Genomic DNA, 15,138 nt, shown 5'->3' with positions numbered 1-15,138 from the left:
ATGCTGCACAAATTTCTGAAATTACAAGTAATCTGACATGATTCAGAGTGAAACAGATGAAAATGAGGAACGTTTAAAAAAGAAAAGAAAGTGCCATATTAGCAGTGAATGACAGCAGTTGCATGATGGCAGCTGATTTTGTAAGCACCATGTATCAATACTGGTTTACTGTTTTTAGAAACTCTTTATTTGTAGTTGATGAGTTTTTACTGTCAGACTTTAAGAGTTGGGGGAGCAGCTGAACAGTTACTGGTACTGCAGCTTCACCTTGTGGTTACTTAGTGTAAACATCCCAAGATGGAGAGATTATATTCCCAAGTGTTTTTTGTTTTCTCAGGCAGCCACACTTCACCACTAATTGAGTGTGGCAGAAAGGGTTGTGTTGCAAGTCACGTTCATTCTTTTCTTTGATTGCCATCTTTTATGCTGTCCTTATATCCAGCATTTATTGTATCATTTTGTTAGCATACACTTAGTCACACGCCTAAGTGACCGTTTCAAAAATTCAGGAAACTCAAAATACAAGAGAACGCTTTCGTTACAGTAATAACACTCGGGATACTGTCAAATTTGTTGTAAAAAGGATTTTTTCACTTCTGATATAAACACACTTATAATAGGTTATATAAACTCAGTGTGAACTGAGTATCATTTTAACTCTTTAAACGCACACAAAACAAAATTTTGTGATGTGAAATCAAGATTTACTTGTTATCTCAGTTCATACAGTCATGCTATATTATAGATACATTACAGATCCCAGTGGTTGAAGGGGAACCACTCAAATATTGCAACACAAAACAGTGACTTTATTTTCAGTGACTTCTGAGCACAAATGAGAATTTTTTTTAAAACAGCTGCATCACTGTGGTTTGAGATACACTGAAACCCGACCACAGAAACCCTACGAATAGTTTTGTGCTTCAAAAAGTTTGATTACGATGGCTTCGTGGGGCTGCAGTCTGAGACTGTAGAGAGATGTGGACCCAAAACGATCCATCCCTGTGCTGGCTACAAACAGCCCGGCATCAGGCAAGCTCGAGGCCCAGGCAGGATCCAGGCTTTGAGGCTGAAACCCGAAGTTGAGCAGAACAAGGAAGTGGACACAATCCCAGGAGCGCAGAAAGGCGAGAATTGGGGGAGATAAAGGAGAGGAAAGAGAGGAGTTGGAGGATGACGAGGTGTTGAAAGGGAGGAGGGTGAAACTGCCATACTGAAGCGCTTCTTCTCTGGTTTTGGAGAAGCTGAGGGAGGAGAAGAGCTGAAGGGCTGCACGGTTCATTTTGCCCTTTTCCTGAGGAAGAGGGGAGGATAGCGACAAATGTGAGAAAAATAAATACAATATACCCCAAATACTGCAACAGCTTTGCAAGAGTTCCAACTTCATTTGTGAAAAAAAGTCAAAAACAAATCTTATTGAGACATTTTTAGAGCACAAGCTAGCTTCATACTGAGTGTTTGGTATCTAGTAGCTCGTCCATCTCTCTGTGAGACATGCAAATTTTCAGTGACGTATAATACAAGCTGCAATGTTTCAGATGACATCGTTAGCGGTTAAAAATCATTCATCAATCAATTTAAAGTCTCAAACAAGGCTTTACCTTTGTTTTCTCCATGTCTTTATCATACTGGATTGCTGGTGATCCTGGCAGAGTCATCGTCAACACCAGGAGTAACTTCTTCAATTCCTGAGATGCGTTGCCTCCAACCTGTTAAAACAATGGAGAGAGTGGCCATATAACTACTAACTTTCCAAACCAAAGCTGAAACAATAAATATGTAATGAAAAGTAGTGCATAAGAGCTGCAGTTTTAGGTATCTTTGTCGCATCTTTGTAGTCTGATGCTTGTAAACTGTCACATAGAAAGTTGACTAAGGCTACGTTCACAGTGCAGGTCTTAATGCTCAATTCCGATTTTTTGATCAAATCCGATTTTTTTGTCTGCTTGTTCACACTACAAATAAAATGTAACAGCAAACGCGCTCTAGTGTGAACCTTCAAAGCGGCCCGCATGCGCAAAAGAAGACATCACACACAATGCGCTCTGTTTAGACTCAGACCAAACAGTATTGTTTGACTGATGGCCGTTAATATAAAGACTTGTTTCGGTCTTTACGTTTCCCAATTTTGCTTTAAGTTATAAAGTTATTTTGTTATTTACATATGGCCTAATAATTATCCTTATTGCTGTTTTAGAGAGGAGTGGTGCTTCAAAGGATAGTTGCAGATTTCTGTCAGAATCTGCAGATTATACAGTACAACTAAAATGTTCACGTTTCTCCAACATTGTCTTCTCAACAGTTACACTGGATGGCCAGGAAGGGTTCATGATGTCTTCTCCGGCGCTGATAATTGGCTTCTGTCTTGTGTCAGTGACGTAAAAGACGGATTTAATGCGACATGACCATTCAAACAGCAGTCGCTTTCTAAAACATCAGATATGCATCGGATTCAGTACCACATACGAAAGTGACCCAGATGGGATTTGAAAATATTGGATTTGTGCCGTTCACACTGTCATACCATGATCGGATATGGGTCGCATAGGGTCAAAAAAGTCGGATTTGATGCGCTTTCACCTGCAGTGTGAACGTAGCCTAAATGAACGTTAGGGTTGAGCTGTTCAGTCAGAAACTATGGCGTTATTTTTGTGCCACTAAATAACGCCAATGAATTTTGTTCACTCAAATTCAGCTTTTCTTCGCTCAAAATAAATTTCTCCTCAAAATGCAACACTTGCACCTGCAAACTTTTTTTTACGTGCGCTCAAATTTTTTTTACGTGCGCTCAGAATAGTGGCACAAAAATAACGCCATAAGAAACAGATAATACCACTAGATTGAGCAATATGCGCATTAGCTTTTCTGACATTTAATAACACAAATAACAGGTTTGCTTATAATGGAAAAAAATGACTTGATGCAGTAAATTAAAATAACTGTACAAGGATTTTAGGAACATTTGCACAATCTGTAAAATAAGCATTTTTCTATCAAAATATACAAGAATCTTATAGAGAAATCTTACTGTCCAGCTGGGCCATATATTATCTCCTCTTGTTTGTAGGTGTCTCTCTACAGCACCAGCCACTTCCTGTGCAAACAGTGGGTGATGTGAATGAGGGAGAATGGACCTCATGACCATATCCACCAGTGTAATGTTGACCTGACTGGAGCCATTTAATGGACGCAGAACATCTGCCGTCTGTTTTACCACGATAATCCTGAAATTAAACATTTTTTTTTCCAGCAATCCTTGAGCTTCCTTTATAACATAAAAAAACTCTGTATTTACATGCATAACAACACCTTTCCTCCTCCGGACTACTGAATTCCCCAAAGACACGTCTCCACTCCAGCAGAGTCTGAAAAGTACACATTTAATTGGGAAAACTGAGCCTATGATAACACGACTTGTAGCAAAATTCAAAACTAGTCAATATCATTTTACCTTTTCTGAATATGCTGCATCAGTGTCACAGATAACAAAACCTGCCACACCTTTTTCCAACCAGAAGTGGAGTGCACGCTGTGGAAAGAATATCCATTTCATATTTTATGAACTCCTGCATCACTGGGTGCATGATCAGAAAGCAGGTTTTACCTGTGTGGTAGCTGAGAGGTTTCCAGTTACATCCTGAAGTGCCAACAGATCCAGTTTACACAAGTCAAGCACAGTTTTGAGACCTGCAGGACCAGCATGAAGCCTGTTAATCAGTAATAAAGGCCCATAAAACCATGTCTGAATGCCATTTGCAAAAAAAAAAAAAAAAAAAGTTATTTACTCACCTGCTTTGTGGCTCTCACTGAGCAGATGTTGCATCCAAGCCAGTGGAGCAAAGTTTTTATCAGCGGCAGTGAGGTTTAAAGGAAAGACCTCAACATCAAACACACCCTTCAGGATTAGAGCCCCTATACCCAAAGACCTGAGGTAGGGAAGCTGCTCGTGCATTGCTTAAGAAAATACATATCAGAAAGAGTTACTTATTTTTAATCAGAATGCCATGACATTCAGTTTCCTCATGTGATGGGTTTGCATTCATGTTTATTTCAGTAGAGCTGTTATTTATCATTTATATCGAAGAACATGTTGCACATAGATGCTCATGTGGGATTAAAAAATGTTTTCTATTTTCAAAGCAAAAGCAACAGCACCTTCTCAGACTCTCATAACTTTGATAAAATCATGTGGTAGCCCACAGTATTAATCACACAGTCAAATTAAGTAGTTATCAGCACAGAGAAGAGCCCAAGTGCAGCTTTTGGCCTCACAGTAATAGTGAAACTGTTTAACTAAAAGCAGTAATTGGTGCAAATACAGCCACACTTGCACATTTTTGGGGTACAATAACATTTGTGTGGTTTTAAAAGCTCTCTGTTTCATGCAGATCTTGCCGTTATTGGCCCTACCAACATAAATGCGGTGGACAAAATAATGGAAAAAATGGTTTCAATAAAAACTGATGACTGCAGCTTTCGTGTTGTCGTGACTGCCAGGAAGCAGGTAGTTAAGTGATGGTGAATGAGGTTCATCTAAGGCTGTGCACGCTGCAAATTTTGATATAGATCAGATATCATGTAATTACGGGGCCAATGCCTTTAACTTATAAAGGCAGCTTGTGCATCATGACTGAGACGAATCATCAATTTGTAAATTCTGAACTAATTTTGATCAGTCACTGTGATTTTCACTTTCCACAATAATCAGTCAAAGCAAAACATTTTTCAGCTTCTCATGTATTTTGAAAATGGGGAACTGGAATGTAAATGTGTCTGTCTTTAAAGCACTTTGGGTCAGTTTAAGAGTGCTTTAGGCTATACATAAAGATTCAGACATTTTTCGTAGTGCATGTTTGACGTCCCCCCCCCCCCCCCCCCCCCCCTCCATTTTCAAAAAACAAACATAAATAAATAATTGACCACAATTTAGTGGTCTAAAATTGAACTGAAAGGATCGAAGCAAAGTATCTATCTTATCGATCCAATATCAGCGTCGGAATAGAATCTATCGATATTTGAAATGATCCGCCCACCTCTAAATTCTCCATTATGTCAATTTTGTAAGCATAGAAATATTAAACCCAAATTTCAGCATTTTATTTCGGCGCGTCCTACCGCACATGCCCTCTGAACCCTCGGTCTGCGCCTCCGTCCACTGGTCGGCCTGCAGCTGATAGAACACAGACTCCTGCCACCATTTCAAGGGCGTCGCAACCGGCCGGGGGCTCTTTATTATGATGGCGATAGAAGTGGCAAGTATGGTGACCCAGGCGAGCCAGAACAGCAGCACCAGGTAACAGCGCACTTTCCTCCAGCCAGGCCCATCAGCTGCCTCTAGCTCCTCTCTCGTCATGGGCCTCCACAGAGAGTCGGGCTCCGGAATGAGCAGAGGGCATGTCTCTGAGGCCCCCGACGGCCCACTGCCATAACCCACATGCCCTGCGTTCACGGGCATCTCACGCTGCTGCAGGTGGGTGACAACCCGTTAGATTAAGGGGATTATTTTCACTTTAACTGAACATTTAGACACTCAAGCCGAAGCACGCAGAAGCTCTCCAACTGTCGCTTAAGTTTTCTTTGGATTCGCTAAGTTCGTCTCTTTCAGTAACTCGCTGTTTCCACGCGACACTGAGCACAATCACAAGGCAGCTTTGTAATGAGCTGCACCTACCTGCCGGACTCAGGTGCAACAATTAATCTGACACGCAGTCCTGTTGTCCCACTTTCTTACAGTGGTGGCGCAGTGAGGGACAACGAGTGTCCATTTTCTCTTAAACAAGATTAAGCGTTTGGAGAGGGGGGGACAGCACAGGAAGGACTATTCAAGATTTAATTTACTGATTATTTCACATCATTCTAGTTTGTCTTTTTTCAACACTTTTATTCCCTCGTGTACTCTGTGCTCCTAATTGCTCGTGGGCATGTTTCCTCTTGTCCTTAGCTGCCCCTTAAATTAATTTCACTGGCAGTGATGGAAGGCAGAATTAGCAGCTCTGAGTCAGCGCATGCAGCTCTGATGAGCTAAAACTAAAATTAGTTGAATTCTGGAAAATTTTATTCTTGCAGCACAAATTCACAACAATGGTCACTTCAAGGCACTTTACTATAGTAAGGTAAAGACCCTGCATCGTAATAGAGAGACAGCTCTTGGTGGCAGTGACATATTAGGGGGTTTTGGGGGGATTTTACCTTCCTCTGTTGCAACTCTGACGGGAAACTAGAAAAAACAGAACAGATTTTCTGAACTGATTTTCCTAGAAAGTCTGTAACTTTAAAATATGATCAGATGATTTATTTTATTTATAAGATCATACGTATAAGCCGATCCTCTTTGTTTGTAACTTCTCTGCACTCGAGGCTGTGGCCATCCCAGCCAAGCAAACACTTCTGTAAAAAGTGATATTTCTAAAAATTCCAGTGTTGCCTGAAAAATGAAAAAATCCACTGACATTTTCATTAGTTTCTACAAAGTCTTGATATATACAAGCTTTCCCTGACAGTCAAAATAGTAGCTGCCAATTTAGTGGTCCTCTGGTAGGAAAGCTAAGGTAGGAAATTGCAGCACCGGAAGGAAAAAACTGGTGAAAGTTTCCAACCACCCACAGCTGCTTAACTTCCTGTCGTGGGGCAACAGAGTCATTTTAAATCAGTTTAAATGAACTTAAATGCCACAAAACTCAGTTATTACTCACATTTTATATATGGTAGTTTCTTTGTGCCTTCCTCTCAGGTGCTTTTCTTCTTCTTCTTTACCTCTTCTTGTTTTTTGTTCTCTCTTGTTATATTTGTCCACACAAGTGTTCCAAGCTGAGGGATGCTGCCCTGAGCTGAAAATTTCCAGTGATCCGACTTGTCAGGAGTGAGGAGATGTGAAGGAGGCACAGTCCAATAAAAGCTCTGCTCTGGGAGTTAATAAAGAGGTGCCGGGCCTCGTCACACCCTCGCAAAATATTCTGATGAACCCGTGAATGTCAGAAGGAGACCCCTAAAGTGCCCCATGTGTTAGTTTTAGGGGGGGTTTATTTGGTTTTGGATGATGAGGACAAGAGGGGTGAAAGGAGTCTAGTTTTTGGTCTTTGCTCAAATTGAAGCTGAAGGTGGAAAATTCAACAGTTTTTTTGAAAGCCCAAGTTAGGATAGCACTTATATTTTAGACTCTATATGTGACATATAAAATATTAAGTGTTAAAGTAAAATAACTGTGACTGTCTATAATTTGAAAGCTGTATACATGGAGCAAACTGAGCTAACTGTGCAACAGAGATCCACTGGCTATAACTCCACTGCAATTTGAAATTCACATTGACGTAACACATCACACCCGCCCTCTAAAATGCTGTAAATCTTAGAAGTAATGAGGTAGATGTGCTAATTCCCAGAAACCTCTCATCCTCTTCATCCAGTTTGGTCCTCTACCCCCCCACCCCGGCAGCTTTCTCCTAACCTCTCCTTCATTCTTTATCCTTTTGTGTCTCTCGCTCTGGCTTTCTTCTCTCGTGGCATACGCTTATGTTGATGTAACAAGTTATTGCTATCTGTGTGACCTTTGCTCCATGACAGCACTGTGCAAACTGATTGTTTACCGAGAGATACTGTGGTCCATCACAAATGTCAGATCATTTGTTTTCCTCATATGCAGCTTGTATACATTATCACATGGCAATGCTGCATTACACAGACGCTTCCATGATGAGCAGATAACTATCAGCGTCTGACCAGGCACTGTGTGGTTAAATAATATTAAATACTCCCTGGATAAGCAATAGAAAATTGATGGGCAGACCCGCTGTCATAAAGTACAGTACTGTACACAAGTCATGAGTCACTACTCACATCTTAGCGTTTTGCTAGTAAAATGCGAAGCTGGTGCAACAATTTATTGAGACACGCAAATATACAAATATTGATATAAGGCAAAAACACAGTTCATTCTTGATAGTCAACATTTGGTATGACCCTCTTTTACACATGAACTTTTTTAGTCAAGCGTTCTTCTCATTTCTTTAAGTCGTGTTCAGATATAGTTCTGCAGACCTGAAGGACATTCAAAGCTCTTCTTTGGACCTCAACTGCCTTTTTGTTTTGTCCTGTGTCAAGATGATTCCACACTGCTTCAATAATCTTGGAGTCCATGAGGCCAGTCTATGACTGACACTCATCCACTGTGTGTTCTTCTGTCCACTGACCATTGGCAGTGTGTTTGGGATCATTGTTGTGCTAAAAGAAAGGAAAACGTTGCCAATCATACACTTTCCAGATGGTATTGCAGGGTGAATCATAATCTGACGGTAATTTTCTGTGTTCATAATTCCATCAATTTTGAAACAATCCCCAGAGCCTCCACTGTGGTTTACTAATGGTTGACAGTCACTGTTGTATCTCTCTCCTGACCCATTCTACGCATACTGTTGTAATTTGAACCAGAAATTTCAAATTTGGATTCATCACTCTGTAAGAGCTGATTCCTTCCAGTTCTTGTGTCATTTGGCGTACCTCAGCCTTTTCCTATAAATGGCTTCTTCAGGGCCGACCTTCCACTGAGGCCATTTCTGATGAGTCTTTGGCGACAGTAGATGGATTAACTCAAGTACCAGATGTGTCTCTCAGATCCTGGAGGACTTTTTCCTATTTCTTAAGGACGTAACTTCCAGATACTGTTCATCTGCTGTAGGTAGTTTTTCTTATAGGTGTTGCCACTTTTTCTTTTGTCCTCCACAGTTGTCCAGATCCATCAAATCTTTACAGAAACAGAGATCTCTATGCTAAGATATGCCGTAAGTCTTTATGAATCACATCATTGCTGCAAAAATACTATTTTGCCTGTCAAACTGCGGTATCTTTGGTATTTTCTATAGATTCAATTAAAGAAATACGAAGAAATTATGTGGAGTGGGGTTTTTTTGTTGGGTTTTTTGCCTAATGACACAATTTTAAAATTGTTTTTTGCTAAGTTCTTGTGTGTAGTGACAACACTGTTTCCCTTGGTTAGGCGACCTTTTTTATGCTTGAATGATTCATAGGTCAGTGTTAAGTGGCTTAACAAACAGCCATGAAAGGGCTGGACTGAAAAACTGTGAAAAGCAGCCAATGTTCAAATAAAAGCTTTGAAAGATCTCCAGAAAGCCCAGAGGACTATTGCTTAAGACCACGGGGGTGCTCAAGACGTTTGCACATTAATATACATTTTTTAGATAAAAAGTGTCCCCCCACCACCACCCCAAGTGAATTAAATACAAATAAATAAATAAAAACACATGCAGTGGATGTATCATTTTGTTCCTCCATATTTAATTTGATTTGACCAGAAAGCAAATATGTGTGGCTATAGCCAAAAACAACAATGCCCTATACCCAAAAAAGTTACTTAAGGAATTGTGCTTAGTGTGGTCCACATCTAAGAAGTGTCTAAGCTTTCTTCATGATGTTGATTCTTCATGGCTTTAGTTAGAGTCTTCCTCTGATCCTTCAATGTCCTGAAATGTCACAAGACAAAGACATAGTTATTTCAGACCCAGTAATGCTATAAAATAGAAATTCTATTAAGTTGTTTTGTAATTATTATTATTTCCTCCTGAGACTTGGATGGGAAAAAAATGCTTTGATTATTCTGTTTCAAGGAAACACATTTTAAAATTGTTATTTATTTATTTTTCATCTTCTGTTCCTGGAAGTGGACAATAGGTCTTGTTTGATCACAGAATGCTATGATGTCTGAGTGAGGCCAAAAGATATTTTACTCGGAACTGTGGAAGTGGGGTCGTGCTCAGAGCTGTCAAGTGATGAGGTGGAGGAGAACCAGACATCAGTGCAAGAAGGTTAAAAATTACAATGGAGGACATACCAACTTTTGGGGCGCCTGAGAAGGGGTAACATGACAACACTTCTTCTTTATTATGGATAAGAAGTGTTGCACAAGCTAGACCTCTGAAGTGGTGGAATTTGAATCACTGTCTGTCTCCAAGGGGATCATCATGTGAAGGGAATCATCTTTCCATGGCAGCCTTGTTACATTCTGTTTAAGAGAGTTCTCACTTCAGAGACTCCTCAGCTCATGTATTAGTTTGATGGACTCCCTAATCTTGAAAAATTTGTCTCAACTTATTGAATTGGTTAAAACTAGGAAACGGGAAATTCGGGTCATAGGTTATGTATGAAGTCATGTGGTGACCACAGATATACTGAAGAAGTTTTAATGCCACCTTTAGAAATGTCCATCTCTCTCTTGTTTGTGTGCTCCTTTTTTATAAATAATACCGGGTTGCCTGTTTCCTGTTTGATGAAATCAGAGGAGCTCCTGTTTCATGGTTGTGGGCAGCATTATTCTGTTTTCTTGTTTCATCCTAAAAATAAAATTTCAACCCAATTTCTGTATAGTTGAAATTGAATTGATCCTCAAAAGCTGTTATTTCCTCCTCTGAGATTTTAACCTTCCTGCTCTGATGTCTGGCTTTCCTCCACCTAATCCCCTGACAGAAATAATTCTGACTCCCCTTTCACAGTTCTCAGTTCATTTAATTCTCTGCTTCCTGAAGTAATGACTTAGGTCAGACACTGAAGACACTGAATCAAAGTTTTGTTTTGCAAGAGGTAAAATTACAGTGCATTGCTGAAATCCTGCTAAATGTTTCAAAAGAATATGGAAAATATGGAAACTGCAATTTCCATCATTTTAAAGAGAAAGTCTGTGTGCTCTGTTAGCTCAACCCCCACAATGTTGTATAGAATAGAAAGCTCAGGATTTCCCCTTGACAGTACAGAGGGAGTCATATAGATTGCATAAACGGGCTTGATGTAACGGTCTCAGACTTATGTACCAGACAGAGGACAAAAAATGATTGCTGGGTTTTAGGAGGAAAGGTTGTACTAAATATAACTGGGATTTGAGCAAAAAAACATTAAACATACTGTCACAGAAAGTAAACCTGCAAGTCTTCATACTTCAAACTTAAACTAGAAGGTTGATCAGTCACAACAACAGCTAGTTGCAACCATATATGTTTAATTTTAAAATCCATATTTCAGAAGTTCATTCTGTTCATCTGGATGTGGCGTTCTCAGTGGGAGAAATCCACAACTTGTGGTTTGGTTAATGTCGAGAGAAATCCTGCCCTCAGATTGTCCTGCTCTCTAGAGCCTGTTATCCCTACTTTAAGGTTTTCCAACTGTAATGTGACAGAAGATAAATATCCATACATCTACCAGCTTTTGTGACATTTCTAATGCGTGTCTTCTATGCATTACCATAGGCTCTTGAGTCCTTAGAGCCATGATGTGTTTCTGGTATGCTGAGATGATACAGTCTCGCCTGCAAAGGTAGAAGCACTGAGAGTAGGTATTTGATTCTCCAAAATTAATTTCACTTCAAACAGATCAGTGTTTGTGGCGATTCGTTTGCTCACTTGCTGGTGATTCCTCCTCCTGGGGGCAGTCCCGGCATCTCTTCTGCTGCTAGGAATTTGATCACATATAGAAGGTCAGGGTCCTCATCTCTGCACCTCATCATCTGGATAATTTCTGTGGAGGTCAATGAGTAAAACGACCTGCTTATAAAAATGGAAATTAAGAGCGATCTATTTTAGCATGCAGCAGGAAAGTTATCAGCAGTACCTTCCACTTTCATATCAATTTGTTGCTCAAGCTCTGCCTCTTGTTGCAGTGCCTCCTGTGACACCTGGGGGGCGCCAGGGAAGCAGACAATGATGATGCTGATGTTATCCAAGCTGCCCTGCAGAGGGAGACAGAGCACTTTGATGCAGATGGAAATAAGAGTAGAAAGTTACATGTACTAAATGCTATCTGAGGTTCTTGTATTTATTCCATGTCATGGGGAAAAAAATGTTGTTTTTTTTGGCTTTTTAAACCCAACATTTGACTGCTGTAGTTACCAGGCTATTTGTTTTCTGTATTATTATCGAAATCTTATGAAAAGTTTTCAGTTAGTACATCAGTTATATGTTGTTGTATACATGACTTTAAAGAGGCTTCCACCATCACTAAAAATTAATTTGTTGAACTGATTAAAAGTGTTTTATCCTGTGATGTCACATTGTAAACTACATATTATAGCTTGTAACTCTGGAAAAATGCATCCTGGAAAGTTATTGCAGTGTTATTGCCATCATCCTGTTGTCTGTGAAGTGAGGCTCGGTGTGTACTGGAACATGCAGTTATTCAGCAGGTACAGTAAGCCTTTTTAGGTGAAATAAATAGCGCCCCATCATAGCCAGGATAAAGTGTCTGAGCCAGCGTCAACAGCCTCACATTCAGGCCTAATCCCGACCATGTGCGGCTTTTCTTCCCTCCAATCTTGTCCCCAGGATTCCTTAATACAGCTATTTATAGAGCATGCAAAGGGCTTGACAATGCCTAGATGGATAGTAACTAAAAAGCATTAAGAAGACCAGCAGGAGTAATCTACTTACGTAACAAGTTGTTAGCATAAAACCTCCTCACAGAGACTCTCCTCACCACCACCCCCCTCTTGACGTAAAGCTTGCCATTCACAAATCCACCTGTGGTAACTCTGAGTCTTACTGAAAGGTCCAGTGTGCTGAGTTTGAAGTAAACAGAAGGTCTGCTGAGATAAGACCTCGCGATAATACACATGTATGTACACATGTGTTTGGGAATTAAGCAGTTCAGTTTAAATTGTATATATATATATACATATATATACATACGTACATATGTATGTGTGTATTCTTTTAGAACATTGCAAGACTGAGTGCTTCTATTCACTATCAAAGTGCTTCACTGTTACTGTGGATCTTGTGGCCTGATTTCTCACCTTATAGAGGCAGAGATCAATGACTTGGGTACAAATCTCTCTCAGGTCATCGCACACCTGCAGACGGTTGCGTACAAAAGCACACAGTTCTTCATTTCCAATGGCATCCCACACACCATCGCAAGCTAGAATTAGGAACTCGTCTTCAGGCGTCCTCTCCAGCTCGTACACCTCTGGCTCCGGAGACACGAGTTGCTCCGTCTGCGACCTCCAGTCCACCTCCTTGAAGTCAAAGTCTCCCAGTGCCCTGGAAACAGCCAGCGAGCCATTGATTCTCTGCAGGGTCACCGAGCCTCCGGCATTCTGGATCCGCTCCTTTTCTCTGGGGTTGAACGGCTTGTGGTCTTCGGTGTAGAAGACCACCTGGCCGTCATGGCAGAGCAGAGTGCGGGAGTCTCCGCAGTTGATAAAGTAAATGTGGCGCGGAGAAATCAGCACACCTGCTGCAGTGGAGCCACTTCTGTCCCAGTTGTCCTGACGAGCCAGTTTGTGCATATGACGATCAATGTCTAGGAAGCCTTCGCGTATCCCTTCCTTTACTTGCTCAGGATCCTCGTTTGTTTTAATCCCACCTGTTGGAAAAGAGGGACAATCAAAGATAGATGTTTGATTTGTGACATTTTACATTTAACCTTTAACGACACAGAACAAGTTTAGAGTACTGAAAGTGCACTGGAGAGACAAACATTACTGAGCAGTACTGTAGCTGTGAGCAAACGTGAAAAACTCAATGTAGTTTTGTTTTTTCTCCTGTGGAACTGCTGGATTGAAATTACATGTTTAAATTCAGTCCCTGAGATGTTTCAAGTGTTTCTGAAAGCATCTAGAATTTTTGATTTGAAAAAAAATGCATACTGTAGTGTAGTGTGGTGTTTTATTTTTTTTAAATCCACTTTAAGTAATGCACAGTGTGCTGTAACCCTTAAGTCTGAATCTTTTATAGCCTTTATTAATCAGCTCTTAATTAGCTATTTTGTGTTCCTAAAGTAATTTAATTTACCTGTTTATCAAAGGATTTGTTTTGGGACTGAAAATACACACGTTCTGTTAAAGCATTTAACTTGCCAGACTGCTTCTCTTTTGCATGATATTGCTTATTTTATTCTTTAAGAGGCTTTGGTCCTAAGCAAACTACAGCGAGTGCATTTCAAGTCTGAATGTTAATTATTAAAGCCACAAAAGACTGGAAGCATTTTCCTGTCAAAGAAGTAAAGTCAGAACATGTTTGGGGCTACTTTGAAGGTGTTTAGATATAAATATAAGTTTCTAAAAATCTTAAATTTTGATTCAGAGTCAGTGGTTAACACGTACCTGCAGCCAGGATGTGATCCAGCAGGTGTCTGGCACAGTACTGAGCCACTGTGGTGCCTGCGTGTCCATCAAAAACAGCAAAGTAACCCCAGTCTCGCAACTCTGCTCTCAGCTGGGGCATACAGGCGTGGGCATCCTCCATCTGAGCCCTCCACCCCTGCATGCTTGCCACAGCATAGTTCAGTCCCACGTGAGATCCCCCCTCAGACACATACTTTTCCAAAATGGGATGCTCCAGGTACGGGCTGGGTATTCCGTCATCTTCATCCAAGTTGTCCTCCTCCCCAGGCCCTGTCTCCCTGGATCCTCCTTTGAAGAAGAAGGTGACCATCTTCTCTGTCTCTTTCACCAGCTGTCGGAGGAAGGAGGGAACCTCCACGTTGCTCGCCCGGCGTGCTGTCCTCATCACTCCACGGAGTCTGTGCTCAAGCTTCCTGCTCGACTTAGCGGCACCTCGTCTCCTCCGGGTGCCCCTCCTCCGCCCCTGTGTTTTTCTCAACAGGTCCAGTGCAACAGGTAGGTTATAACCCTCTTCCCCCCAAAGCAGGGGAAGCAGGTAAACTAAAATTGTTTTTACAGTGAAATCCGGTTAAATGAAACACTGCGTTAGTTTTCTATTTAAAAACACCAGGGACATTTTTTTTTTTTTTTTTTTTTTTTTTTTAAATCCTGCGAGTTTCTTGCTGAGAATCCTCCCTCGTCAAGACCTGGTTCTCACTGTCTGTGGGGGTTTTTTTTGTCTCCCTCTCTCTCTTCTTTTCCTCTCACTTTATCAACCTGGCACTTCTATTGGCTCATCTATTTCCATGGATTTATCTCCTCAATTGGCCCCACCCACTCTCTGTCTTTCTTTCTCTACCTCTGACTGTGTAGTACTGGCTCTGTAGGTAATGCTGGATTATCACATGGCCAGCAAGCCGGCACAAGAGTCCTGTGTCTGCACACATGCATGGATTATAATTGGGACATTTTGCAAAACACTGACAGATCCCATGATCAGTCTTGCACGTCTGTGGGAGATTAACATCTCTGACGATCTT

At 40.9% G+C, this 15,138-nt stretch overlaps 2 protein-coding genes across 4 annotated transcripts; both read right to left on the bottom strand.

The window, feature by feature from the left end:
- Positions 1 to 846: 846 nt before the first annotated feature.
- On the bottom strand, positions 847 to 5,455 carry si:dkey-202g17.3 (4F2 cell-surface antigen heavy chain). Its single transcript, XM_063492485.1, has 8 exons — positions 5,116 to 5,455; positions 3,790 to 3,954; positions 3,605 to 3,687; positions 3,452 to 3,529; positions 3,310 to 3,365; positions 3,029 to 3,224; positions 1,602 to 1,709; positions 847 to 1,294 (listed from the first exon to the last, which is right to left on the bottom strand). Exons 1-8 carry the CDS (start codon positions 5,453 to 5,455, stop codon positions 905 to 907), a joined length of 1,416 nt encoding a protein of 471 aa, XP_063348555.1. The 3' UTR covers positions 847 to 904.
- A 2,446-nt stretch (positions 5,456 to 7,901) lies between these two features.
- ppm1na (protein phosphatase, Mg2+/Mn2+ dependent, 1Na (putative)) lies at positions 7,902 to 14,927 on the bottom strand. Of its 3 annotated transcripts, none has more exons than XM_063493998.1 (6): positions 14,099 to 14,914; positions 12,788 to 13,359; positions 11,608 to 11,725; positions 11,400 to 11,514; positions 9,880 to 9,886; positions 7,902 to 8,121 (listed from the first exon to the last, which is right to left on the bottom strand). In XM_063493998.1, the coding sequence occupies exons 1-6, from the start codon at positions 14,502 to 14,504 to the stop codon at positions 7,996 to 7,998; spliced, it is 1,344 nt and encodes a 447-aa protein (XP_063350068.1). In that variant the 5' UTR covers positions 14,505 to 14,914; the 3' UTR covers positions 7,902 to 7,995. The 3 variants fall into 3 exon arrangements, with proteins under 3 accessions (XP_063350068.1, XP_063350066.1, XP_063350067.1); XM_063493996.1 differs by lacking the exons at positions 7,902 to 8,121; positions 9,880 to 9,886 and adding exons at positions 9,269 to 9,473; positions 11,242 to 11,305 and having other exon boundaries at positions 14,099 to 14,902; XM_063493997.1 differs by lacking the exons at positions 7,902 to 8,121; positions 9,880 to 9,886; positions 11,400 to 11,514 and adding an exon at positions 12,423 to 12,550 and having other exon boundaries at positions 11,625 to 11,725; positions 14,099 to 14,927.
- Positions 14,928 to 15,138: the final 211 nt, after the last annotated feature.

Source organism: Pelmatolapia mariae, linkage group LG14 (genome assembly GCF_036321145.2).
Source record: "Pelmatolapia mariae isolate MD_Pm_ZW linkage group LG14, Pm_UMD_F_2, whole genome shotgun sequence".
NCBI lineage: Eukaryota > Metazoa > Chordata > Actinopteri > Cichliformes > Cichlidae > Pelmatolapia > Pelmatolapia mariae.
The sequence above is the reverse complement of the archived record's forward strand: the minus strand, read 5'-3'. Positions and strand labels throughout refer to the sequence as shown.

Excerpts from the sequence above, each read along its gene's own strand:
- si:dkey-202g17.3 (XM_063492485.1), bottom strand. The coding sequence starts at position 5,455 with ATGCCCGTGAACGCAGGGCATGTGGGTTATGGCAGTGGGCCGTCGGGG. Across the intron at positions 3,955-5,115 it reads GGGTTCAGAGGGCATGTGCG|CAATGCACGAGCAGCTTCCC; the intron begins GTAGGACGCGCC and ends TATTTTCTTAAG. Across the intron at positions 1,710-3,028 it reads ATATATGGCCCAGCTGGACA|GTTGGAGGCAACGCATCTCA; the intron begins GTAAGATTTCTC and ends TTGTTTTAACAG.
- ppm1na (XM_063493998.1), bottom strand. The coding sequence starts at position 14,504 with ATGAGGACAGCACGCCGGGCGAGCAACGTGGAGGTTCCCTCCTTCCTC. Across the intron at positions 13,360-14,098 it reads GGATCACATCCTGGCTGCAG|GTGGGATTAAAACAAACGAG; the intron begins GTACGTGTTAAC and ends CTTTTCCAACAG. Across the intron at positions 11,726-12,787 it reads TTGATCTCTGCCTCTATAAG|GGCAGCTTGGATAACATCAG; the intron begins GTGAGAAATCAG and ends CTCCCTCTGCAG.